This window comes from Salvelinus sp. IW2-2015, linkage group LG19, assembly GCF_002910315.2.
Source record: "Salvelinus sp. IW2-2015 linkage group LG19, ASM291031v2, whole genome shotgun sequence".
Lineage (NCBI taxonomy): Eukaryota > Metazoa > Chordata > Actinopteri > Salmoniformes > Salmonidae > Salvelinus > Salvelinus sp. IW2-2015.
Genome location: NC_036859.1, coordinates 29,479,935 through 29,507,661, shown reverse-complemented (window position 1 = coordinate 29,507,661; position 27,727 = coordinate 29,479,935). Strand labels below are relative to the sequence as shown.

Here is a 27,727-nt window from a genome sequence, read left to right as displayed (position 1 = left end):
ATGTTATCTGTCGCGTATTGGCAGCGTAGGTTATGCTACTCGAGGYCAATTTTTTCTTCTGATACTAAGCCCAACGAAGTTGCTTTGCGCTGTTTCGGACTGGTTGGGAGATGGCGGCAGTTCTGCTCCAAGTTTTGGAGCGTACAGAGCTTAATAAACTTCCTAAAGCTGCTCAAAACAAATTAGAAAAGTTCCTTACTGACCAAAAGAATGAAATCGAATCCCTCAAAACGCAGCACGAGCGGTTCAAAGCGGACTGTGGTAAGTGGAGCACTGGCTAGCCGGTTAGCTAGCTTTAGTTAGCTATTTATGTCAACCAATATAACTTTAGCAACTGGTTGGTTATATTTTACGTTACTAGTTAGCTAATAATCTATGAAGCTGGCCTTATTTATTAGCTACCACAGCAGTAACGTTATAGCCTGAGATGGCAGTAGTACAGGCCCTGTACTGTAACGTTAGCTGGTTGAGTGCAATGATTGTTTTGCAAGTGCGTTTTAAAAGTAAAGTGAGTTTGCTCATTAGTTAGCTCGCTACGGTCTAGGAAGGGGTGACTAAACTGATCACGTTTTATTCCATATCCATCCTCAAAATCTGTCTCTTACACGTTCCTCATTCATTTTTCCAGTGTTACTCATTCTTGTCTAGAAGACTAACGTTAGACACACCAGCTACCTACATCATACTATTGCATCCCATGTCAATGTGTTGTACCTACATTGTATCGCTAGCCCTTGCTCATGACAATTTTCCATTACATAATATTAATTGGAAGAAGGCGTCTTCTGTACGGGGGAGTTTTGTTAAGAGCCCTGACGCTCAATCTGATCATTAACACGCATCGCTTGCGGTACGGTTTAGGAAGCATAATGACCTTTAATATCAGCGAGAAATAATAAAATAAAGTTACATTGATACTCAGAGTTGGGGTTAGTGTTCCCACAAGCCGGCCAGTCAAGAGGCGACCACCTTTGCTAATTTGCTATCTAGCATGCTTCGAACGCCTGTGTGTAAGCTAACTCGGGAAGTTTAGCTGAAGTATAGTTTCGTCAGCTGGAGGCACCCATAGCTGTATGGATCTGTGCAAGAATGCTACAGTAAGTGTATAAGGATTATTTCTTGCTGATGAAGGATAAGGGCCATATGYTACGAAAGCCATATTGCAAGCGATGRTTGTTGACATTTCTTAACGTGTTTGAGAGCTAGCCTATCGCCTGCCCATGTGTGACATATCCCCCATGCCTTACTACACATTTAGAGCAGCAATACTTTGACGTTGAGAAGAGATTGGCAGAGAGTCAGGAGCAGATTGTGTCTCACACCCGGAATTACCAGACTCTCAAAGAGGAGAATACCAAACTCAGTAAGTAGTTTGTTGTTTTCCACACTACCAATGTTGACATTACACCTGTCACACAGTCCAAGTCCAGAAGGTTAGATTGAAGGTTAAATGTTATAATTTCTTTCTCTCTAGTCGAAGAGCTGAACAATCTGAAAGGTGTGGATGTGGAATCGTCAGAGGAGAAGGAATCACAGCAGCCGGTGAGAATATGCGTATCTTTCTTTGTCCACATGACCGTTATGCATGCAGAAAGCTTTCTCATCAAACTTCAGGGAWGGGCATGAGCATTAACATATATCATAACTCTATCTCAGAGCAAAGCCAAATATGAGATTGAGGCCGAAAGGCGGGAACTGGCTCGTCTGCTTGAAAAGAGAACTCAAGAAGTGGAAAATCTCACCGGTAAGACACGGACTCGGCACATGCGAGTTGTTCTCATAGTAAATTATTTGTTTGTCTTACTATCTGCTATTGTTCCATATGATAAATGTGTTCATTTGTTTTCCGCAGAGGATGTCAAGCGGCTCAATGRCAAGCTGGTGGAGACCAACACAGCCAAAATAGATCTACAGCTCAAACTGGATGAGATCCAATCTTCTGAGGTCTCCATTCAGGTGAAAAATTCCAGAGCCTCAGAGCGTGCTAGCCCTTTACTTTTTATTAAGTACATTGCCAACATAACACGGTTGTATTTCAAGCACTTTGAGAAGCAGATTGAGATGGGGTGCCTCTTGAGAATGCACCTGTCCGATCATCCCTATATTGTATTGATTACAATGATTGCTTAATGACTTTACACATTGTATTTCCAGCACCGTGAGAAACGTATGGAGCAGGAGAAGGAGCTGCTGCAGAATCAGAACACGTGGCTGAACTCTGAACTGAAGACCAAGACAGAGGAGCTGCTATCAGTCTCCAGGGACAAGGGCAAGGAGATCCTGGAGCTCAAGTGCAGCTTTGAGTGCAAGAAGGACGAGGTACTGTATCATACGGCCCACTGGTTTTATGACTTCTTGTGCAAATATATCATATATGCTTCAATTTCACCAGGCCGTCCTGTAATTGTATGATCTTGTTTAGGATAACAGTATACAAAGCAATAGACATAGAAAATGTCAATATAACTCTTAGCAATAATGATTTGGTGAGCATTACATTTCTTTGGTATGAATGTTGTGACCATATAGAGCAGTCTGTTATGTCCTTACACCCTGTGGCTTCCACCCTCTCTCCAGGTCATAAGACTTCAAACCCAAGTCACCAATCTGAAGAAGAGCAGTGAGAACCTGCAGAAGCGAGTGGAGGACCTGATGACAAAACTGAAAGAGGTTTGGTGTAAATTCAACTGATTATAAATGGGATTATTGATAAGGAACTATACTGTTATCAATACATCTATGTACTGTAGGCTAAAGACCATCATAGCACCATGGAGGAGAAGTACCGCAATGAACAGAATGCCCACATCAAGCTCTCCAACTTGTACAAGGTAATTATCTGACTATTCTTCTAATGTACTATGTTGGAATATGTATGAGCACTGTTTTTTAGTATGCAGGGGTATATTTTAGCACTGTTTTGCATTATGTACAATATTTAGTGTGAACATTTAGGCATTCATAGAAGTGCAGTGGTAGCTTGCTAATGGTCCGTTCTTTTATGTGGTTTCTTTAGGGGTCAGCGTCAGATGCAGAGTCCAAGAACGAGGAGTTGAACAGGGCCGTGGAGGAGCTGCACAAGCTGGTGAAGGAGGCTGGTGATGGTGAGATACACAATGCATTCACTCTATTGTTTCCAATTCCTAATGGTTGTTGTCAACCATTGATACAATCTATCTAAATAATATCACATTTTGAAAAGACCCAAATGTTATAGGAAAAAGTAACACTTTGGTTTGGCTGAAATCTAATAGAAAAATTAATAAAAATGTTTATAATTTTTTTAATGATTATGTCATGGCTCTTCCTTCCAACAGCGAGACAGAACATGGAGAAGAAGCTGGCAGACATGGCGGGGTCAAAGAGCAAACAGGAGGCTGAGATGAAGGAGAAGTTTAAGAAGATGGAGCTGGAGAACGCCAACCTGCGTGCCTCAGATAAGAAAAGAAGTATGGGACAGTACTGTATATCTGTATTGTCTGGAATTTTCCTTTCGCTACAATCTGAATCTGTTGACCTTGGACTCCTCAGTCCTATATTCACTTTAAATTGCTTATTTGAGATATTATCTCATACTGCAAGACAAGGTGTCCAGGATTGTTGAATGAGGATTGTTTTTTTAAAAGTGCTTATTTCCTCAGGCATGCCAGTGCTCACAGAGGAAGAGTTGGACTCCATGTGTCCGACCGCAGCTGCTGTGGCCAAGATTGTCAAGCCTGGAATGAAGTTCATGGAGGTAAAATGACATGTTTTAATATTGTGATGAAGCAATGAAATGAAGGGTCCAAAAGTCTCGAAGATACAGTGCCATCAGAAAAAAATCATACCCGTTGACTTATTCAACATTTTGTTGTGTTACAGCCTGAATTAAACATGGATTAAATAGATATTTTTTTCTTACCCATCTACACACAATGCCCCATAATGACAGTGAAAACATGTTTTTAGAAATTTTGGCAAATCTATTGAAAATGAAATACAGAAATATCTTATTTACATAAGAATTCACACCCCTGAGTCAATACTTTGTAGAAGCACCGTTGGCGACGATTACAGCTTTGTCGTCTTGGGTACATCTGGATTTGGGTGTTTTCTCAAGCTCTTAAGTTAGATGGGGAGCGACGGTGAACAGCAGTCAAGTCTTTCCACAGATTTTCAATTGGATTCAAGTCTAGGCTTTGGCTGGGCTACTCAAGGACTTTCACATTCTTGTTCTCAAGCCATGCCAGTGTTGTTTTGGCTCAATGCTTGGGGTCATTGTCCTGTTGGAACGTTAATCTTTGCCTCAGTCTAAAGGTGTCCATATGCTTCCCAGCTGAAACGGGTAGGAAGAGTTTGTGCATATATTATGAAGACATTTTGTGACGTTTTGGATAAAAGCAATTCTGGAGTCAAGCCAAAGTCTACACCCCTTTGTTGGTGATTGGCTAACACTAAATCGTTTGTAGCGTCCAAACGGTTTGGCCTGCAAAACTATTATGACCCCTCTATGAAAAGATGAGACTCACGTACATGACCACAGGCCTCACAATACCCGTCTGAAGGTCCCCCAGTACCCGCTGAAAAAATGAATGGAAGTATATATGGAGACTGTTTCGTGTCAAAAAAAATAAGGGGTTAATGTAAAACAGAAAATGCATGTTTCCAGATGTTTCTTATCTCTCAGATATAGGACAGACTCGAGGTCGACCGATTAATCGGAATGGCCGATTAATTAGGGCCCATTTCAAGTTTTCATAACAATCGGCAATCTGCATTTTTGGACAACGATTACATTGCACTCCACGAGGAGACTGCATGGCAGGCTGACTACCTGTTATGCGAGTGCATCAAGGAGCCAAGGTAAGGTGCTAGCTAGCATTAAACTTATCTTATAAAAAACAATCAATCTTAACATAATCACTAGTTAACTACACATGGTTGATGATATTACTAGTTTATCTAGCTTGTCCTGCGTTGCATATAATTGATTYGGTGCCTGTTAATTTATAATTGAATCACAGCCTACTTCGCCAAACGGGTGATTTAACAAGCGCTTTTGCGAAATAAGCACTGTCGTTGCACCAATGTGTACCTAGCCATAAACATCAACGCCTTTCTTAAAATCAATACACAAGTATATATTTTTTAATCTGCATATTTAGTTAATATTGCCTGCTAACATGAATTTCTTTTAACTAGGGAAATTGTCACTTCTCTTGCGTTCTGTGCATGCAGGGTCAGGGTATATGCAGCCGTTTGGGCCGCCTGGCTCATTGCGAACTGTGTGAAGACCATTTCTTCCTAACAAAGACCGTAATAAATTTTCCAGAATTGTGTGAATTTCCAGAAATGATAGTTTCCGGATTTGACCATATTAATGACCTAAGGCTCGTATTTCTGTGTTATTATATTATAATTAAGTCTATGATTTGAAAGAGCATTCTGACTGCATTCATTCAAACAGCACTTTCCTGCATTTGCCAGCAGCTCTTCACTCTGCTTCAAGCATTGCATTGTTTGACTTCAAGCCTATCAACTCCCGAGATTGGGCTGCCAATACTAAATTACCTATTAGAACATCCAATAGTCAAAGGTATATGAAATACAAATGGTATAGAGAGAGAGAGAGAGAGTCCTATAATAACTACAACCTAAAACTTCTTACCTGGGAATATTGAAGACTCATGTTAAAAGGAACCACCATCTTTCATATGTTCTGAGCAAAGAACCTAAACGTTAGCTTTAAGGGGGGGGGGTACAAAATTGGATGCACCCGACCTCAATTTGGAGTGTCATAGCAAAAGGGTGTGAATACTTATGGAAATTAGATTTCTGTATTTCATTTTCAATAAATTTTCCAACATTTCAACAAAAAAATACACGTTTTCAGTTTGTTATTTTGGGGGTTTGTGTGTCATTTAATCTGTTTTTGAATTCAATATCACAACAAAATGTGGAATAAGTCAAGGGGTATGAATACTTTCTGATGGCAAATGTTTAGTCATGACTTAACATCTTTAAAAAAAACAATCCCGCTCTCTTAGCTGTACAACGCATTCGTGGACGTCCAGGACCAGTTGCTCGTGGAGAAGCAGGAGAACCGGCGTGTGACGCGCGTGCTGGACGAGATCGTGCAGGAGGTGGAGGAGAAGGCGCCCATCCTAAAGCGCCAGCGGGAGGAGTATGAGAGCATGCAGAGGTCCATGAACAGCCTCTGTGCCAAACTGGAACAGGCCAGGACGGTGAGCGGGAGAGATGGCAGGACTGGATGAGTGAGGATCTATATGTGGGGGAGGGGAAATAGAAATTGACAGAGGAAGAAGCTGGGTTGTGTTCATTAGGCACCAAACTGAAGAAAACGGACAGTAAAAAGGGAGGGACTACCTAGACTTATAAGAAATGCTAATTTTAGTTTTGAAATGTTTTCCATTTCATGAACAAAACCCAGATACATCACACAGAAGAGGGGAGAGAATACGACGCAGAAAAATATAGGCATATATCAGTGCTAATGTCTGAGTTGAGGCTTGGATTGACCAATCTCGATCTCTTGTAATCTTCAGGAGATCCACAGCCTGCAGAAAGAGACAGATGAGGCCAAAAAGCACTGCTCCAACCTGGAGAAGGACAACCAGCACTCTGAGAGAGAGCTGGAGGACATGTCCCAGCAGGTATACCATGGTGTCATTTAGTGTCTACCATCACCTTATTAATATAACTGTTAATTTAAAATGACAACTACGTTCCAGTTTAACAACGTTTACTGAACCATATTTCCACAATACATGGTGTCCATTGCACTCAGGCCAGGTCCATCAACAGTGAGACTCCTGTCCAGGTGTACTAATAACAGAGTAATAGCACCGTAATAACAGAAATATAGGGATACTTAAAACATGAATTTAACAATTTGGTGGCTATCAAAGTGTCTTGGTTTTCCTTGCCTTAACAAAATCAAGAGAAGCTCCTCCAGGAATAAGAGTAGGAGCCACTGCCTTTAATAAGTTGCTCTCATATAGATTTTACTCCTTTTCTTCGCACCCTCTAGGTGCGTGTCCTGCTAGTGGAGCTGGAGGAGGCGCGTGGCAACCCGGTGGTCCGCGAGGAGACGATGAACCTGAGCAGCAGCTCTGAGATCATCAACCCGCGGCAGGTTTCCTTCCGCAGTGTGGAGGAGTTGCAGCGGCAGAACCAGAGCATGCTGGCACGTCTCCGGGAGCTGGGGGAGAAGATGGAGAGAGAGCAGACCGAGGCCAAGTCTGCACGGTAGGGAACGTTTATCAACCCCTTGACACTGTACTTCCTCACCCTTGAACATAATATCTCAGTCATACAGTCAGATTTCATTTGCTTAGTGCTTTTTACAAATGCACTATTTCTGAAAACAAACTCTATTCCTCCTGTCTTGTGTATATGTAGTGTGACCCAGCTGGAACAGCAGCTAGAGAAGGTCCAGAAGGAGCTGGAGATTATAAAGGAGCAGAGAAACCAGCAAAAGCAGTTGGCTGACTCCAACGGCCGCCAGAGAGACATGTACCGCATCCTGCTGTCCCAGAGCACCGGCTTCAACCTCCCACCACAAGGTGAACTTCTCAGCAACCATATAACAACCTAACCCCAACCTACGCACTGTAAACACTCATCAACTTAAACGTAACCTCAACCACCACAGTATAACCACACCTCAACCTAACCCTAATCACGACAAAGATATATGCATTGAGCCTACCTTCACACTCAACCAAATCAGTACATGGACACGGGCATGTTTATTTATTGGGCCTTGGAGCTTTAGATCAATTCATTGATCTTTGTTATGCTGACAGGATTATATATGTTCTTATTCCCAGGTCCTACACAGGAGGCAGCCCCCCAGACGTACACCCCCAGCCGGCCCTCCTTCCCCCCTCCCACCAGGTCCACCCCCATGAGGGCTTCAGCCGCTGAGTCTTCCCAGACCATCCAGGCCAAGGCTGCTCTCAAACAGGTCAGATGCATACCAGGGAGACGGGAGAGGCAGTCAGACAACATCGAAGTTGACACTTTAATTGATTCTTTGTTGAATCAAAGGAAATTGAATAGTATCTCATCTATGTTATGAATTTGTTTACTTACCTTGCGTTGGTCAGAGTGTGAAACTGGGCACAGTGTTTAGTTTGACTAAGCTACTGTTATTGCCTGGGGTTGTCCAGCATGCAAAATGACTTGTAGATCACTGTCACTGCAGTGACATGCAGTTCGGCACTGAAAGAGAGGACTCATCAGTTGTTACAAAATATTCTGTATTTTGATGTAATAACCATCATATCGAAGTAAACTTGGAGTCATGTGATATCATTTTCACTACCACTAAGAGTTTATAGGCAGATTAAATAAATTATCAATAACTTCATGGTGGTRAAGGACAGTGGTGAGCTTGATGCAAATTTACAATAAATATTGAGAATATTACTTGAGTGCTGGTGACATATGATAATCAATGGTTGGCTGCCAATTATCAAATATAAATTATATTCCTCTTATCTCATCATATAACGTACCCTGTCCACTATCAATGAACTGTTTAGAGAGCATGTGCCAAAACCAGATTGAGCAAGTTCGCGATTTATTGCCACAGTTTGTGACAAAACAATCCGTAGAGTTGAAAATGCGATGGAAACCCATTTAACTTACACTCAGTGATCAAAAGGGAACGATCGCACACTCCCACTCAGTGGCCAGTTTATTAGGTACACCACCCTGTTCACAAAAATATTTTTTAACTCTGCCCCTTCCAGTTGAACGACTCCTTCACCACATACAAGAATGAGAAGGCGGTGAACGACAGGATGCTGAACGAGCAGAACGAGAAGCTACAGGAGCAGCTGTCTGCGGTCCGCTCCCAGAAGGCCAAGCTCTCCACACAGCTGGAGTTCGCCTCCAAGAGGTAAGTTAGCCAACTGCTTAGTTGTTGTTTAAGTTACACATCACTATTGTCGTTGGATTTAGTATATGTCCTGCATTGCTTTTTCATACTTCACCTGACTTATTTTAGAAAATTCTGAGAAAATTGATTTCTGTTGCATTTCTTATTTTGGATATTGATCATTTTCCGCTTCCCTTTTCGAATGCTCTGAACAAACACATCTCATATGTATTTTTTGGGGCAGAAGTGTCCATCTGCTGAAGTAAATCAAATCATGTTTGGTCTCTGTCAGGTACGAGATGCTGCAGGAGAATGTAAACGGCTACAGGCGGGAGATCGCTGCTCTGCACGATAAGAGCCAGAAGATGGCCGCCACGGCTCAGAAACATGAGCAGATCATCCACACCATGACCCAGGATCTCCGGGCAGCCAATGAGAAGCTGGCCATGGCAGAGGTTAGGAGGTTAAGGTTGGCCCAGGCGGGGCTAGTTAAGCTGCGATGGGGTATGTATGTTTATTCATTTCTCTTCTCCCCTCTCCATTTTTTTCTTTCTTTCTCCTTTCTTTTCTTTCTTTCCCCCCACCTTCAGGTGCGTGGTGAGAACCTGAAGAAAGAGAGAGACATGCTGAAGTCAGCAGAGTCCAGACTGAACCAGGAGAAGGAAGCCATGATGGCTGAGCAGCGCAACCAGAACCTCCTGCTCACCAACCTCAAGTCCATCCAGGTACACACACTGCTCTTACATATGTCAACCAGTTACACAAACACATTGCACACTTACTGAGGCCTATCCTGACAGACTCCTCACAGTGGGCCTCTAGTAATTGAAAATGCCTCAAAGGACAAATCTGTGGTTTGCCGCAGAGTCCAGTCACACTACTCTAGTGTAGAAAAGATCTATGCACACTTTCTCTGTTTTGTTTAATGACGATCACCTTCCTGCCTTACTCTTGTCCCCTAGCTGACGATGGAGCGTACTGAGACCGAGACCGGGCAGCGTCTGAACAGCCAGATAGAGAGACTGGAGAGAGAGCTCACCCAGTTTAAGAAGAAACTGGCTGAGGAGGTGGAGCAGAGGCACACGCTGGGCCGTAACCAAGATGTTCGTATACACTCAATATTTTTCTTACTTCCTTTCCTCTTTCTTACTGACACTGGTTGTCTGGTTGTCTTTTTTTTCTGTCTCCTTTATCTCCTCTGTCACTTTTTCATCCCCTCTTTCTTCCCCCAACCCTTTCGTTCTGTCCTTCTCTCTTTAATTGCCCTTCTCGTAAGGTATGAGTTGAATAACCGTGACTATGAGAATATTAGACCTTCTGTGGTTTTTACCATAACATCACTTAAGCCTTCCGCATGCTTCTGTTCAGCTCGCATACTCCCTTAAAAGAACGAGAAAAAAGCGGCAATAGTACTGTTTGTTCATCTTTAGACGCCGTAGCCAGTATACACTTCCTCAATATTCAGAATTAATCTAAGATGACTCAAGAAATATGTCATTAATTTTGACGTTTTTGCCAAGATTTTAGTCGGGCAATTTTACATCTAACTAAGATGTTTGGCGCAAAAAGTGAAGAAGTTTGCATTAAAATGATTTGTTTCTTGTTGAATGACAACAAGCACTTCATTGAAGAATCCATACTGTTGACCAATCACTGACGAAGGGGCGTAGACTTCGTCTTGCCTTCAGATACTTTTGTGTGTGTGTGAATGAACAGCCCCAAAAAAAACTTACTGAAGACCAAAACAAAGAAAAACGTCACAATGTTGTCATAATATATGCACTAACTGTTTCAGCTGGGAGCATGCGGACACTTTTAGGCCCCCTTTCCTTCCTCCACCAGTTTTTATTTTAATATACTCCCTCAGGCTCAACTGCTGGAGGCCAAGAAGCAGCTAGAGGCCCAGTGTGCCCTGCACCAGAAGACCAAGGAGCTTTTGAAGAATGCTGAGCAGCAGGCTAACCTTCTGAAACAACAGCTCAGCCATGCTGARAGCCAGAACCAGGGTTCAGGTCTGGGCCAGGGTCAGAGCCTGGGCCAGACCAACTCCCGGGCACCCATCAGAGCACCGTTAAGAGGTAGGCTTTCGTCCAAAGTGGCAATTACAGATGTCCTCTGGGAATTTGACAGGAGACATTGCAATGTATTGCGTAAAAGCATTGGAAATGGTGGCATTGGACCAGAACTGTTGGCATTTTCAGTCACTATCTGTTTGTGGTTTGTTTGTAGCTCCATCTCAGACCCTAGCTCAGGCCCAGTCCCAGGCTACCCAGGAGGCCCAGGCCAAGCTCCAGGCAGAACTAGAGGAGGTGCGCGGGCGTCTGCAGCAGGCCGAGAAGCAGATCAGCGATCTGCAGGAGCGCCTGCAGAACGCGAGCACTAACGTGGAGCAGTACCGCATCGTGGTGCTCAGCCTGGAGGAGTCCCTCAGCAAAGAGAAACAGGTTATGTGTTGAGAATTAGCACAAGAAAAGCGTACAAGTCCTTATTATCCTACAATGACCCTTTCCCTTTGACTTATCGTTCATCCTTGTAGTAATCAACACTACCAGTGGATTTCAAACTCACTTTGAACACCAATTTGATATAACTTCTTTGATGCCTAACTTCCTCTCTCTACCTCTCTCTCTACCTCTCAGGCTCGTTCTCCTGTGGAGACTCGTCTAAAGGAGGCCCAGGAGTTCCAGCGTGGGCTGGAAAAGAAGCTGGTGGAGGCTGAGAAGGAGAAACAGGAGCTCCGTGAGGAGAAGAGGAAGGCCGTGGACATTGTGGAGAAACAGGTAAGATGGCAACTGTACCAAATACTTTCTCAAAACATCCGAAGCCACAGCTGTGGCTAAATGTTGCAATGTATTGACCCCTCTTAATGTTGGATGTCTGGAGCTGACATGTTAGTCGTGGGCCCAACAAGGCCCCTCTGTCATCCTCCGCTCATGCCCACTCATTTTTCCCCAGGTGAATGAACTGAAGAGGACTATGAAAAACTTGCAGTCAGAGCTGCAGGAGGCTGAGGAGAGGAAGGCTGCAGCCGTCACCCAGGAACAGAAGGCCATGCAGGACAGCCTGCAGCAGGTAGACCTCCAGCTAATGTCAGGCTACATGTTCTCAGTCGATAATTAAGGGCAAACTGCCCTGTATGTTGCTTCCTTCAGATCCTTTGTGCTTCACCTCTAATTATAAATGAGGTGAAACGCTAGAAAGACTGTTGGTATGACAGTGTCTAGGCATGGGTTTGTCAAACTTGACTCTTTTTCTCCTTGCACAGGGCAAGCTGGCAGCGGAGGCCCAGAACAAGTACGAGCGGGAGCTGATGCTGCATGCGGCTGATGTGGAGGCGCTACAGGCGGTCAAGAAACAAGGCCTGCAGGGGAACCAGAGCAGGAAGCAGCTGGAGGACAAGGCCAAACAGATCACCACCCAGCTACAGGAGGCTCGCACCAACTGGAACCAGCTGGAGAAGAAACTCAAGGTTGGTGGGGGGGAGATGCGGTGTGAACGTTGTTGAAAGAGTAATGCACATCTTTTTGACAGACAATGTGGTAAAGAACTATTAGATTTGGCCAGGATGTAGCAGGTTACTGAAACTGAATACTGAAATGTCAAGTTTCACCGTTCCATCAGTTGCTTGCTGGTGATGAGTTGGACACATTGTTCTTCACACCCTGGCTTCCCTCTTCCCCCAGGAGGACCTGTCCAAGCAGCAGAAGCGGGCAGATGAGCTGCAGAAGCAGAATGGCCTGCTGCACCAGCAGATGGAGAGCCTGGGAGCCAAAATGGCCGCCACAGTACAGCAGCAGCAACAGGCTAGTAGGGAGAGCAGCCTCAACCTGTCCTTCAGCGAAGAGGGCAAGTCCCAGGAACAGATCCTGGAGATCCTCAGGTACTAGATAGGGATGTGACTTTGCTTACTGTGCCAATTCCTTTATAGATACTTGTTACCTGTATTGCTGACCTGTGTAATACATGGATATTTTACATCTGAATCTGCGGTCACCTGAATTTCCTGATTGTAAAACTGTAAGATCACACTGATAAATTTTTACACTACAGAATGGTTTCCCAGACTAGATTAAGCTAGTTCTAGACAAAAAAGCACCATTCTACCTTTAAAAATGGGCTTAATCTGTGTCTGGGAAACCGAGCCTATACTAGAGCTGTTCCTAACCAGTACTTTAGCGAGCAAGCAGTTTGTTAAGCCTGCTCTGACCTTTCCCTCCTGCAGGTTTGTGCGTCGTGAGAAGGAGATCGCAGAGACACAGTTTGAGGTGGCAGAGGTTGAGACACAGCGCTACAAACAACAGGTTGAACACCAGGACCGCGAGCTGAAGGAACTACAAGAGAGCCTCAACGCTGAGAGAGAGAAACTACAGGTAGAACTAGAAAGTTCTTAACCTTTCAGAGCATCCTTTCCTCTGTTATAGCCTGCTAAGGGTTCATATTTTTATTTCAACCAACTCCGCTGTCTGCCCCCCAGCTGACAGCGAAGACCATGGCCCAGCACGATGAGAAAATGAAGAGGATGGAGAACTTAAACGTGCTGGTGGAGACCAACAAGATGCTGAAGGRGGAGAGGGAGAGGCTGGAACAGGAGCTGCACCAGACCCAGGCTAAAGTAAGAACTACTATACACTCTCTTGAGTGATGTGGAAAACACGGACAGAATCACGGAATCCAGACATTTAAACGGAATTCAACAATATTATAACATGTATTGAACTATTAGGAAATCAACTAAATGTTTTGAATTTATAAAAAAACGCTATAATTTGTAGCCTTCTGAAATACGAATGCCCATGTTTGTGTGCGGTGCGTGCGTTTGTACACATTTTGTGTAGCCGTTAATGATGATGCTAATGATGACCATAAACTCGTAGATGGAAAAGCATTCCTTAAACCTCAATGAAATGTTAACTACAAAGTAGCCTATGCCTACCTGGCAGAATATCTGATTATTTACATCAATCCAGCGGCCATTTGTTTTGTTAACTCTGCAATCACATGAGTGCTACAGAAACACTGCATACCATACAATGGTCTCTTGGTGGGTGATTTGGAGAACAAAAACCAGAAGACGAAAACTGAAACCTAGAAAAACAAAAACGGAATCAAGCAAAAAAAACATGAATGGATTTTATTGGGCCCTATGAGTGTTAAAAGCATCACTAATAATTGTTACTAGCTACATGATTTCTTTCTAAAGAGGTTTGTCAGCTGCAGTAATACTCTCAAATGTTTATTAGGCATCCCAATGTTGATTTCTGAGCCAGTCTGTTGCCTTTTGGAGACACATCACCTGTATAATGAGACCTAATCTGACATTTTTTATAGTTATGTAGAACTCCRTTGCTTTGATGCTATACACAAAGAACCCTTGTCTCTATTTATATACTGACAAAGTGCTCTTTTTCTCATGTGAATTGAGCGTTTACCATTACCTCCTTTTTCTTCTAGGTGCGTAAGCTGGAGGCGGACATCACTCCCCTGCAGGACTCCAACTCTGAGCTGAGTGAGAAGAATGGCATGCTGCAGGCTGAGAAGAAACTGTTGGAAGAGGACTGCAAACGCTGGAAGGCCCGCACACAGGTCAGAGGTCAACTTCAATGTTTGTGTGAGAGAGATGATGTACAGTATGTGTGTGTGCTGTTTGTTCATAAATTCACTTTGGCTGTCTACTCCGATTTCAGAGCACTCTCGTCTGAGTGTACCAGAGCGCAGAATAACTGATGAATTTTCGAACGCACAACACCCGTTGAATATGGCCGGTGTCATTAAACGTCTGCAAATAAGTGTAATTCAATTGTTGCAAGCAGGACAGTTGCAGTCACCAACACTATGGATAACATGAAAACAGCCTAACCAGCTCTGCTAGGGAGAGTAAAATGGTCAGTGAGCTGTTCTCTCATTTGTTTCTTGAAGTAGCTAACCAACGTTAGCCAGTTAGCTTGGGTGCTTGACTCCCGTTGTGAGGTCAGAATGCTCAGATCAACCCTACTCTTCGGCCAGATCATCCAGTGTGCGCTCTGAATGCTCAGAGAATTTACGAATGGACAATCTGACAGCGCTCTGAATTTGYGAACGCCCAGAGCACACTCTGGCACTCCAGAGTGAATTTAAGAACACACCCTGTGTGTGTGTGTGTCCCTCAGCAACTGGTGAGCCAGCAGAAGGACACAGACCAGGAGGAGAACAAGAAGCTGCACTCTGAGCGAGAGGCCCACCTCAAACGCATCCAGCAGCTCTCTGAGGAGACTGGGAGACTGAAGGCTGAGGTGGCCAGGTCAGTACGCACTCTCACTCGAAATAGACTCATCACAATTTACATACAATTCTTTATATTTGTTGGTATAAAAAACAAGGCAATAACCTACACTTATCAAAATTACTATAACTACCAATTTGCTATCCTATATTATTTAATCTTGTCTTACTACTACTACTACTACTACTACTACTACTACACATAATACATGGGATATCAGAGAAGCCCATCTCTGTAACCCCCAACACCCCCCCCCCCCCCAAATTACTTCCAGTTTTTTTTAATCTCTTCGTTAGAAAATAACCACTGGTCACCTGAGCTCATACGCCTGTCTCTTATACACATCTAGATGTGTATAAGAGACAGACCTTGTGCTTGTGGGCAGACGTTGTTTCTCCTGCTCAGGCAGGTTGTGGTAGCGGAAGCTGGCCATGTTTAGGGACTTCCAGTACCACTGACAATGAAAGATCTCTGAGAAACCTGGGAGGACCTGACATAAAGTCACACACAACCACTTCCTAAATTAATTCTAACGTGATGTTGAGGAATATACAAAAAAAGCAATTAACCAAATCATGTTAAGAAAATACACAATTTTATTCTTACCATTGCTGACAGGAAGATACTGATGATATGGCTGTGCCATCCAAGGTCCTGACTGGTTTAATGGCTAGGTGTAGAAGCTAATTGTTGAAAAATAGATCATGTTAAATAGCAGAAACAATTCACATGTCTGGGCCCAGATTCACAAAACYTTAAATGTCTTAACTGCCATTTTCCCCCCCCTTAACTGTAGACCTAYGAAGTAAGTTAAACCAAGTTGCTATTCCCCTAGGTTTCTGGAAATGGTCTTGCGCTATTTCTTATGTATCTCCTTAAGCAGAAAGTTAAGAAATTTGATACTTAAAAATAAAATGATTGGATTTGTTCTTAATTCCAAGATAGTTCATTCGTTGTTTTAAACTCTGGGAAATGAGCGAATAATCTCATGAAAGCAATAGAATTTTTTTAATTCACCCACAAACTTAATCTAAAAGTTTCAGTATTGATGGTTTTAAACCCAAGAACATGTTTTAGAACCGTAATCTCAGTATGAAATATGCTGCCATTGCTACCTAAATTGGTTGCCTTACAACACATTTTAAGAAGATTAATAAGAAGATATTTGAGAAGTTCGTAAATCATAAATTCTTAAGATATTGTTGCGGAATTACACTTACGAACTATCTTAGGAACTTTTTTTTTTTTAAGAAGTGTTTTGTGAAACTGGGCCCTGGTCTTGGGGTTGTTGCCACCAACTCAACATGGATGCCAATCAACCAAACATTCTAACATTTTTAATTGTGAAATCATTTTAAAATGTAAGTGTATTCTTTTGAATAGAATCGCCATGGCAAATAAATATAATGGATTTCAAATCAACACTTGCTCCCCCCTCAACCAAACATTCTAACTTTAAATATTCCACCAACTTTGCATTGTATGATTCAGAATTGCCGCGACAAAAGAGTGGAATTTATGGATGTACTCTGTGTGGATCATATAAATTCAGTTTAGCATTGAAACCACTATCAGTGGCAGAGTTAAATCAAGAAATCTATGCCATTTAGCAGATGCTTTTATCCAGTCATGCGTGCATTACATTTTCATATGGGTGGTCCTAGCGGGAATCGAACCCACACTCCTGGCAGTGCAAGAGCAGTGATCTACTAACTGAGTCACATAACAGTTGAAATTCACTTCAACACAGAAATGCACCAATCACCCAGGGGTGTAATCATTTGTCCAAACAGTTTTGCAACTAAACATGTTTCTATTGGACAAATTCAGGTATGTCCCTCCCAGTTTTGTAACATTCACTTCTGTTTTAAGAAACATTTTGCAACAGAATCAGTGTAATGAATACACCTCTCATATGTTGTGACATGCAATTTGCCGCTCACTCTGATTCTATGCATCGTTGTAGAATTATAAAACACACAAGTGCACACCAGGGTTGGGGACAATTCATTGTTTCCAATTCAGAAACTGGATCCAAATGTAATAGTACAGTAGGCTCAAATATAAACTGTCCAAGAGATTATTGTCCAAAATATTTGAATTAGGTTATTTTCTAATCCACATTCCTCTACACTTGACTCTGTACATACCCCTGTCCTCCATTAGGACCCATGCGTCGGTGACCACAGCCCAGAGCCAGGCGCAGAACCTGAAGGAGATTCTGGGCAAGGTGACCACCGAGAGGGATGCGAAGACCCTGGACATCCAGGAGAAGTGCAAGACCATCACGCAGGTCAAGAAAATCGGACGACGTTACAAGACGCAGTATGAGGAGCTCAAAGTGCAGCACGACAAGGTGTGCGTGCGTGCGTGTGCGTGCGTGCGTGCGTGTGCGTGCGCGTGTGTGTGTGTGTGTGTGTGTTTGCATGCCTGTGTGTGTGTACATTTGCTGATCATGCATGTTTAAAGTTTAAACTGTACCTGCACGTGTTTGCCCCCCCAGCTACAATGCCCGGGGCCAGTCAGAACTTTACTGACTGTTAATTCTGTTCCGTTCCAACACTGCTCCTGTCCCCTTTGGTAGCTGGTGGCGGAGGCAGCAGCCAAGCCAGCCCAGGAGGAGGTGCTGCAGGCCGTGCAGCAGGCCCAGCTGCAGGCTCAACATGCCCAGCAGGCCTCTGCCCAAGAGATCCAGAGCCTGAAGGACTCCCTCAGCCAGGCTGAGACCAAGGTCAAAGACCTGGAGGGACAACTGAAAAACGTACAGGAGGTAGGTATACTGTATGTGTATGGAGCCAGTGTTGTAGATGCTGAGCTAGACTGAGTAGACTTTTAGAAAAGCAGTTTTGTGCAGATGGCTGTTGGCACCTTGTCAATATCATAAACCATGTTTCCATCCAACCATTTAATGCGGTTGAATTACCTGACGCATAAAAAAAAAAGTCCTGACAGGGTTTATGGAAACAGGAAATGTCGGTGTAATTTCGAAAGATATGTCGAAGATATGAAAAATGTCGAAAGACAATTTGTTCGTTCAACATGGTGGGATCTTTTTTGTCTGTATAAAGAATTATGCGCAAATATTAACATAACCATCATATCGAAGTAAACTTGGAGCAAATGATATTGGCCTACCACCACAATGTGGAAAACATGAAAAGTTTATAGGCAGATGAAATAAGTTATGAACTTCAGCTGGTGGTTAAGTGCACAGTGATCAGGCACATTTCCAATAGGCTAAATATTGAGGGTAGGATGTTATTTGAACGCTTGTGACATGATGATCGGTGCTTGGCTGCCAATTATCAATTGAGATTGTCTTGCTCTTATCCATATCTCATCATATAACCCCCTGTCCAGTCTGGTGGAAACCAGACTGCGTCTGAGCTATTTATCACTACAGTTTTTGTGACAAAACCATAGACCGAAAAATAAATGATGTACACAGCCTTTTATCCCCAACAAGTCAGTTTGATGGAAACTCACCACTGGTGGGAAAATCTGGTGTTTTTATGCAGATTTTTTTTAAATATTTGCCTGAAAATCTGTCACCATTTGGATGGAAACCTAGCTATTGACTAGAAATGTACATTTGATTGTATTTGAATTTCCATAAATACATATTTTTTCATAGAAAGAGCATGATTGCTTGGACAGAGAATACGTTGCCTTCTTTCTTGTCCAACCAYGATCCTGTTCCCTGGTTCTGGAGGACCAATCTATTCCCTTTCCTGTACTTCCTTCACCATACAGCTTTACAAAACACCTCAAACCGTTGACCCCCAAACCCCTCTAATGATAGCAGGAGACACATTTTCATCTCGTATGGATTAATAAAGTATTGTTCTCCATCACCCTGTCAGACAGTGAATGAGCGCAACACAGAGATGGGGCGTCTGAGACAGGAGCTGACCCGGCTCCAGGAACAGTCTGCACAGGGGACACAGAGTGAAGTGACCCGGCTGAAACAGGAGCTGACCCGGCTCCAGGAACAGTTTACCCAGGCCCAGGGGACCCAGGGTGAAGTGACCCGGCTGAAACAGGAGCTGACCCGGCTCCAGGAACAGTCTACCCAGGCCCAGGGGAACCAGGGTGAAGTGACCCGGCTGAAACAGGAGCTGACCCGGCTCCAGGAACAGTCTACCCAGGCCCAGGGACCCGGGTGAAGTGACCGGCTGAAACAGAGCTGACCCGGCTCCAGGAACATGTTTCCAGGCCCAGGGGACCCAGGGTGAAGTGACCCGGCTGAAACAGGAGCTGACCCGGCTCCAGGAACAGTCTACCCAGGCCCAGGGGACCCAGGGTGAAGTGACTCGGCTGAAACAGGAGCTGCAGGAGAAGACTGCTCACGAGGAGTCGCTACGGCAACAGATGGCCGACAAGGAGGAGAAGACCAAGAAGGTCTTCATGGGAGCCAAGCAGAAGATCAACCAACTCAACAGTAAGTCACATAGCTAGCTGTTTGTTTATTTATGCACATTATCTAGTTTGTTGCCCCGATTTTTAAAGAAATTATTTAAGTGATGTGAGAACTATCTGGGGTTTGTACTCATCACGGATTCCAAATGAAGTATTCTGTGTGTGTCCCAGTTGCGAAGGAGCATCTGACCAAGGAGGTGGAGGAGCTGAAGCAGCAGCGGGAGGAGCAGGAGGTGCGTCTGAGTGCTCTCAAGTCCCAGTATGAGGGCCGTCTGCACCGACAGGACCGAGAGATCAGGGAGCTCCGAGACCACCGTGACGAACAACCTCAGAGAGACGAGTCCCAGGACCAGGGGAAAAATAAGGTACAGGCACTACACACAAACATCTGCATATACCCATACATACTGTACATGGAGTACTGTACACTTGATTTGGGATAAATTACATTTTAAATTCAGTCAATCCAGGAGATAAATTCCCATTCAATTATTTGTGATGGACACTTTCTCCTTCCAGACTCAGGAGCAGCAGCAGAGAGCTCCAGAACAGAGGCAGATCAACCAGAGGACTTCCCAAGCTGCAGACAGGGGAAGGTAGAAATATATCTGAATCATGCACACTGAAAATAAATACTGGTTTAAAATCTAAAGTAACTGATGCATCCCCCAACTCTTAACACCACATCTGTGTCTTGTCTCCAATTTCTTACCAAACAGTGGTTCTTCCGGCTCTTCAGAGCAGCCCCCCACTGCCAACATCAAACCCACCACAGTGTCGGGCGGTGCCCCCAGTAAACCTTCCCCCATCCCCGGGAACAAGTCCACCCCCAGGGCCAGTATCCGACCCATGGTGCCCATAACCATGCCCACACCCACGGCCACTGTCATGCCCCATACACAGTCTGAAAGCCAGGAAGGTGAGAGAAGTGGCTCTGTATTATAGGATTGGCATTAGATGGGCCACTGTCCCCCAGGGCAGCTGTGGATGGGCGACGTTTGACCTGACCTTGTTATCCCCTGTGTGTGTGTGTGTGTTAACCCCCACAGTGCTGCAGTCCTCTGAGGGTGGAACCCCTGTGGAACACGTGTCTGTGTTCGGCAGCACCAGCGGCTCGGTCCGCTCCACCAGCCCTAGCGTCCAGAACATCACACACTCTCAGTTTCAGCCAATCAGCAGCCAGGCCACCGCCTTCGTCCAGCCAACCCAGCAACAGCAGGCCCCGCCCACCGCTGAGCCGGCCAGTCAGGAGACCGAGGCGGGCCCTAGTGGTCAAGTGGAGAGGCCCTCCACGTCTACGGCCGTATTTGGCTCCGCTATTGCTACAGGGGGCTCTGCTGGGCCAAAGCGTGCCCGCGAGGTGGAGCTGGAGGCTCGGGCAGAGAGCCCTGACACGGCCCTGGAGAACCCAGACGAACCACCCATCCCCAAGAAGCTCCGTATCATCCAGAGAGTGGGCCTGGAGGAGGAGAATGAAGAGGGCACTGATGGAGAGGCTGAGGGGTCAGGGGAGAACCAGGAGACTCCAGACGGCAGTCAGGTAAACCTTAAGACAGGAGTGTGTGCGCACAAATTCATACGCATGTGTATCAGGCCCTGTATGTGTACAGGTGCATGCATTCATCATCACATGAGTCCTGTTGCAAAACCCTATCTAACTGTGTGGTAGGAGCTACCAGACGTGTCCTTTCCTGTACTGGGAGAGGTGGAGGAAGAGGATGACGGGGTGTCCCAGTCTGTCCCCTCAGACCACCAGGTGACCCACCAACCCTCTGACACCCAGGACTCCAGCGAAGAGCGCCAGCCTGACGTCATCATCATCGACACAGACAGCTCCAGTCGAGAAGAAGAAGAGGAAGAGGAGGAGGCAGAGCAGGTGAGGGTTTCAGTATATGTTGACGTTAAAATATATTCAGTRTTTTATGAATGTTTGCGGAATCTGATCTGTTGATCTCTATTTAGGTGTTTAATTTGAAGAAAGGTGTTTTCAGCATTTCACGCTAGATTATTTTCTCTCTGTAAAAGCACTTTGTATACATTAGCAATTGTCACAATCTTTAAATACATTTGATTATTCAAGAAATGTTTGTATTTTCCCAGTATGAGGAAGAGGTGGAGGAAGAGAAGGAGGATGATGATGACGAGGACCAGGGGATGGGAAGAGAGGAGAGCAACGAGGGGAGCGGAGACGCCAACGAACCGTTTGAAGGAGACGAGACGGGCCCTGAGACCTCGGAGCCTGCCTCRGAGAACGAGGAGAGCATGGGAGCTATAGACTCCACCTCCCAGAAACAGGCTGACTCGCAAAGCGGTGAGAGAGAGACACTGTTTTTGTACAACATTTGTATTATGAAGTCCCCCAGTTGGCATTTGAAACACTGATGACTGAGGGAGTTTTGTTTGACAATTGAGACTTCCAAATATGGATGTCGTGTTTTGAAAGTAAAATGAATGCAGTAAATATCATTAAGTAGAAGTGAATAGAAACTTCGGGTAGATGTGACTTAGTGACTGACGTATCAGTCTGAGACATTAACCCTTTCCCTGCTTCCAGGTGAGGGGAGCAGCAGTACCACCGAATCCTTCCCCATGGCCATGTCCGACCCCCCCAAAGAACTACTACAGCCTACCGCTAGTACTACCAGCACTTTCTCCTTCTCTACCTCCCCCTTCTCCCCCTCCTCCAGCCTGCGCCTGCCCCAGTCCGTCCCCCGCCGACCCCCACACCCCCTGCCCCCACGCCTCTACATCCAGCCCCCCGGCACTGAGCTGGGCCTGGGACCTCCACCCACACAGGTAAGGTTTTGATCCAGACACATGCCTTCAGACGTAAATACAGATATTCAGATGTAACCTGTACTAACATGCTCCTGGGTTCAATTATACAATATTCGCTATGTACTGAGTCAGCTGTGCAAAAAGATTTTGTCTAGTTTAGCGTCCTTGTGGTTGTTTGTCCCACAGAGGCTGTCTGCGCCAATCCGCCGGCAGTCTGTAGGCAGAGGACCCCAGCTGACGCCTGGGATAGGCAACATGGTAAGGCAGGAAGGAATTGTGCCTGGCTATATATATTGAGGCCTGGTTTCCCAGACACAGATTAKTGTTACCAAGCTTATTCCTGGACTAAAGGCTTCTTGGTCTAGGCATAATTTGGGTCCAGGAGTATTTCAATGACCATGTAACCTAACCAAGTCATGTCTTGCACAGTTTTCTAGTCCTCTCTCACCATCTCTGTTCTCCATCCCTCAGCAACACTTCTTTGATGACGATGACAGGATGGTCCCCAGTACGCCCACGCTGGTGGTGCCCCACCGGACTGATGGCTTTGCTGAGGCCATCCAGTACGTCTCTTTCTCACACACACACACTTGCTTGTATGRACCCTTAAATGAATGTTGTGATTTGGTATTTATTGACTGGACACAGTCTCTTGGCCGTTGGTTTTTCATTGATATTATTATCGGTGTCTGTCCCATGTCTTATATKTCTGTCTGTCTCAGTTCTCCCCAGGTAGCAGGAGTTCCCAGGTTCAGGTTTGGTCCTCCTGAAGACATGCCTCAGGCCAGCTCGTCCCACTCTGACCTYGGACAGCTCGCCTCACAAGGAGGTACAACACACACCAAGTAGCACTGAGTGAATATACTKCTCTGTACTGTCTTTTTCCTCTATAGATACAATATCTCCGTCATGAAATTGATATGTCATTGTACTGAGTGTCCGCTTCAACTCCCTGACCTCTGTGGTTGTGTCTGTAGGTCTGGGGATGTACGAGAGTCCTCTGTTCCTGGCCGCTCACGACGAGGAGTCTGGAGGGAGGAGTGTTCCCACCACGCCCCTGCAGGTTGCTGCCCCAGTGACGCTCTTCAATGAATCCCACCCCTCTGATGCCCAGGACATGGCATCCCAGTCTGTTCCCATGGTGACAACATCCACGAGCCACCACGGGCTGGCAGTCCCCGGCGGAGAGGCCGTCCCAGGAGATGACGGGGACGAGGTGTTCATGGAGGCAGATAGTGAAGGGTGAGAACAGGGGTTGTTGGGGGGTGTGTGTGTGTGTGTGTGTGTGTGTGTGTGTGTGTGTGTGTGTGTGTTGCTCATACACACTTTTCAATCCTATTAGTAGGAGTGGTGAAGCGTCCATGGATAGCCAGGCTGAGATGGACTCTGCCCAGCCGTCAGACGATGCCAGTCTGCCCTCCACAAGCCAGGAGCCCACCTCCAGCTCTGCCGGTCAGTACAGCTTTCCCTCTCTCACGTCTCTCTTGCTTGTTCTCTCACACCTCAACCTTCTCTCATCCCTGCTTACAACCTCTTTGTCTCCTCTCTAATTCTTTCGCTCCCTCTCTCTTCAGACACCAGCAGTAGTGTGCAGCCCAAGCCCTCCGGCCGCCCCTTGGCCCAGCACTCTCTGCCCATGAGGACAGCCAACAGGGGCAGGGCGCTYATCCGCAGAGGAGGTGAGCTTTCATCTACATTGAATTTTTAAGTCTTGACGGCCACTTTTAACCCAGAACAACATGTTATAAGTCCATTCAACTAAAGCAGTGGCTTTGCTACCATACTGTTGCATCATAGAGTAGAAACACAGCACACAACAAAGTAGATGAGAATTGTTTTTATTAGTTTGATAAGCAAGTGAAAGTAGGTGACATAAAGCACACATTGTAGACTTTTGTTTGGCATGTTGGAGTACATGTGCTGCAAGTATTGTTGGAGCAGGGTTGCTGTGATGCGAGAGCTATTTAAGCCCCCCCAGGTATGGTATTATCTTATGTTTGAGCTTAGCACTGACAGTTTTTAGAGGTAAATATTTCRATGCACATCAAAACAATCGTCAAAGAAGCCATAGTGACCCAATCTAAAGCAGCACAACAGAGTTACAAGCTTCATAGGGTGGCCATTTTGGATGATGGGTAAGATGGAACTTGTCTCTTTTCGCCTCCTCCATTCAAGGTATGGGCTTCCTTCGAGCAGGAAGAGGCCCCTTCGGTAGAGGAAACCTACCCCGCTAATGATGCCATCGTGCACTGCTCCACCCCCCTCCCTTCGTCCCAACTATCAATCAGTGTCTTGGTCTACTTAAAAAATGCAGCTAATTTGTGATGGACTTCTTCCCTAACTTTGTGTCAGTGGATACCATGTGTCAGTGGATACCATACATTTTAGTTGTTTTGTATTTGTTTCAAGAAGAGTAATTGTTCCATTGCTTTTGTTTTTGCTAATAAACTTTGAGAAAAATAAAATGTTTGTCGTTGTCGGTGGTCCATCCATAGGGTTGCTCTAGACACACTTGAGCCAGTTGATGGAGTTCTGGCGGGGATCAGGGTTGTCTGGTTTTGCCAGAGCAGGCAGGTCACCAGATATCTTGATGTTGAAGTCGAGTGCTAAAATGTTACTATATAGATTATAAATAACTACCTTTCCAACAGAATACCAGRGCAGGGCTGCCATTTGCTTTTAGATTAGCATTTTGACTTTTTAGTATTCGTTTTTATCCTAAGTGACCGGTCATTTACACATGGCATATTCTGTTTCTCCAAGTCAAAACATGTTTGATTCCATTAATTCCATTCCAGACATTACTGTGAGCATATCCTCTCCAACTAATGTGCCAACGGCCGCCTGTTCAAAGGCACTTAAATCTCTTATCTTGCCCATTCACCATCTGAATAGGACATACTAACAATGTCTCAAGGCTTACACATTTTTTTTATCCCCTTCTCCTCCCCTTCATAAACACTGAAGTGTGTTTAACAAGTGACCTCAAGGGATCACCTGGTCAGTCTGTCATGGAAAGAGCAGGTGTTCTTAATGTTTTGCACACCGTATGTCAAACGCAGCATCAGCGTAAGAATGATACGTTTCTTAAGTGTGTATGTATACAGTACATTACGTAGATGTCTTTTGAACTGCAGTAACCCCATTTCCATGATATAACCAAGATATCAGATGTACAATACATTGACCAAGACTTAGGTCCAGCAAAGAGGAAGTATTTGTATCTGTCGGCCTTCTTGGCGCTGGGGACAGACACAGCTGAGGTCACTGAGGAGGGGAAGCCTTTCAGAGACCGCTTGATGTTAATCTCTCCTCCCAGATGCACCTCTGCTTGGCGAACGTGGTGTTTCTTGGTACTGGACTTGGATTTCTTGCCACAGACTGAACTACTTCTAGCAGGGTAGGAGTATTTCTGCATGGTGCCTCCTGTGAGAAAGAAATGGTCAATTAGGATCGAGTGAAGCAAGCTCATTGGTGTAAAGCAATGGRAGTAGGTTAGGTAGTGGTAATCCTCAAAGCTCTCCCTAACCTTGAAGAAGTAGACAGACTCAGGCCTTCTCCAGGTAGCAGGCACAGACAGGGCTGCAGTGATGGTGCCAGTCAGACCATCAAAACTAGAGGCAACAGATTTGGGGTAACCAGGCTCCATCTTGCCATTGTCCCTCCTCCAGTCGCCATCACCCTAACATGGAAAAGAGATTGGGACARAAGTGTTGCCATTTGGTTCCACCAAGGAATCTCCACTGCCCCAACCCTCTGAACTTCTCTCAGGTTCTAGATTTTTCCTCTGCAGTTCTACAGTACCTTCATGATGTAGCTCTTGCCCTGGCAGTTGGTGCGGGTGAAGGCACTGTCGATAGGGGATGGAATGCCCAACTCCTCTGTGATGTTGCTATGCTCTACACACGCCCTTGAAGATGAGAATGGTTCCGTTAGCCAGAGTGGTCAGTCCGTTGATGGGCAGGTCACTGCAGAGGTCTGTGTTACTGTTGGCATCTAGAGTAAAAAGGACACACCCGTGTGGGTAGAAGCCATTACAATTGTGAAGAATATTTAGGTGTTGTCATTTACTATATAATACATATAGCTTACTGTATAATAGCTAAATATTTACTTGACAGTGATTGTATAATTGTTTTTGCCATAATCAATTGATGCAGTACTATACATCACAACAGAGCAGACATCCCAAATGTGACTGATGGAGAAACATTACAATCTGAGGTCCCTACCTGGTAGACTTTTGTGGGGTTTGTTTGGGTTGTTGACCTCCAAGGCCTTGGCTATGCCTGCCAGGGTGCTGGGGTCGTTGAGCCCCAAGGCCTTGACTATGTCTGCCAGAGTGATGGGTTTGTTGGGGTCGTTGAGCCCCAAGGCCTTGACTATGTCTGCCAGAGTGATGGATTTGTTGGGGTCGTTGAGCCCCAAGGCCTTAGCTAGATCTGCCAGAGTGTTGGGGCTGTTGAGGTTTTGGGGTGTCTCAGGGTCGTTGTGGTTTTTGACTCCCAAATCCTTGACTATGCCTGCCTGAGTGCTGGGGTCATTGAGCACCAAAGCCTTGACTATATCTGCCAGAGTTATGGGTTTGTTGGGGTTCTTGACCCCCAAGGACTCAGCTAAGTCTGCTGGGATCATTCAACACCATGGCCTTGGCTATGTCTGCCAGAGAGCTGAAGTTGTTGGGGTTTTGGGGGGGGGTCAAAAAAAAAGAACCAACACACAGACTTTCTCTTTGTACATGGTCCTGTCTACTACACCATTGATGGATGACTTGGCCTGTCACATAGTTTGAGTTTCAGGTACATCAACACATGTTTACATTCATGCATATATACAGACTCTGATGAATAACCATTCTGACTTTTAAATAAAGACATAGTAATGACATGGTAGTAGCATCAGTCTTACCAGAAGTGCAGAGAGCCTCAAAGTCCTTGCAGCACTCGTCATGAGGGAGGCAGCTGGTGTCACACTGGCAGGGCTGGCCACGAGCAAATGGCTCACCACATCTAGCACTGCAGCTGTCTGCAGGTTGGGACGACAGCGATGGGGAGGGAAGAGCTCAAAAACAACTACTACTGTACATTCAATGCTACCATTAAAAAAGGTCCAAAGTGACTTACAGAACTGTTGACATTAGCAGTGTCACATATTCAGCATATAATGTGGCCCCTGTACCAGACAATGGGTTCTTACCTTGAGCAGCGGAGAATGGCAGAAGAGCAGCACAGGTCTCCACCACGAAGGCAGCCAACAGTGACGATGCAGTCATCATGAGTTTGTTTCAAATAGAATAGAGAAACAAGACTATGAAATACCTTTGTCCAACTCAGTAGGATGAACTGGAAAAAGCATCTTTCTCTTTGGTTTTATCCATAAAGGAG

At 45.1% G+C, this 27,727-nt stretch overlaps 1 protein-coding gene across 2 annotated transcripts; it reads left to right on the top strand.

Annotated features, from left to right (window-relative positions):
- Window positions 1-24,812, top strand: tpra (translocated promoter region a, nuclear basket protein). 2 transcript variants are annotated; one of them, XM_070448954.1, is made up of 48 exons: window positions 1-261; window positions 1,259-1,363; window positions 1,475-1,542; window positions 1,657-1,744; window positions 1,853-1,956; window positions 2,155-2,319; window positions 2,578-2,670; window positions 2,751-2,831; window positions 3,017-3,104; window positions 3,318-3,449; window positions 3,642-3,736; window positions 6,027-6,224; window positions 6,546-6,653; window positions 7,031-7,248; window positions 7,402-7,565; window positions 7,833-7,969; window positions 8,760-8,908; window positions 9,180-9,342; window positions 9,478-9,612; window positions 9,850-9,990; window positions 10,755-10,965; window positions 11,117-11,331; window positions 11,527-11,667; window positions 11,843-11,959; window positions 12,153-12,356; window positions 12,571-12,767; window positions 13,110-13,257; window positions 13,362-13,499; window positions 14,339-14,470; window positions 15,034-15,164; window positions 17,313-17,502; window positions 17,731-17,916; window positions 19,010-19,294; window positions 19,362-19,587; window positions 19,737-19,930; window positions 20,085-20,161; window positions 20,285-20,484; window positions 20,615-21,105; window positions 21,235-21,441; window positions 21,666-21,876; window positions 22,120-22,361; window positions 22,530-22,601; window positions 22,815-22,906; window positions 23,066-23,172; window positions 23,321-23,585; window positions 23,689-23,795; window positions 23,918-24,022; window positions 24,519-24,812. In XM_070448954.1, the coding sequence occupies exons 1-48, from the start codon at window positions 111-113 to the stop codon at window positions 24,575-24,577; spliced, it is 7,533 nt and encodes a 2,510-aa protein (XP_070305055.1). In that variant the 5' UTR covers window positions 1-110; the 3' UTR covers window positions 24,578-24,812. The 2 variants fall into 2 exon arrangements, with proteins under 2 accessions (XP_070305055.1, XP_070305054.1); XM_070448953.1 differs by having other exon boundaries at window positions 23,686-23,795.
- The last annotated feature ends 2,915 nt before the right edge of the window (window positions 24,813-27,727 follow it).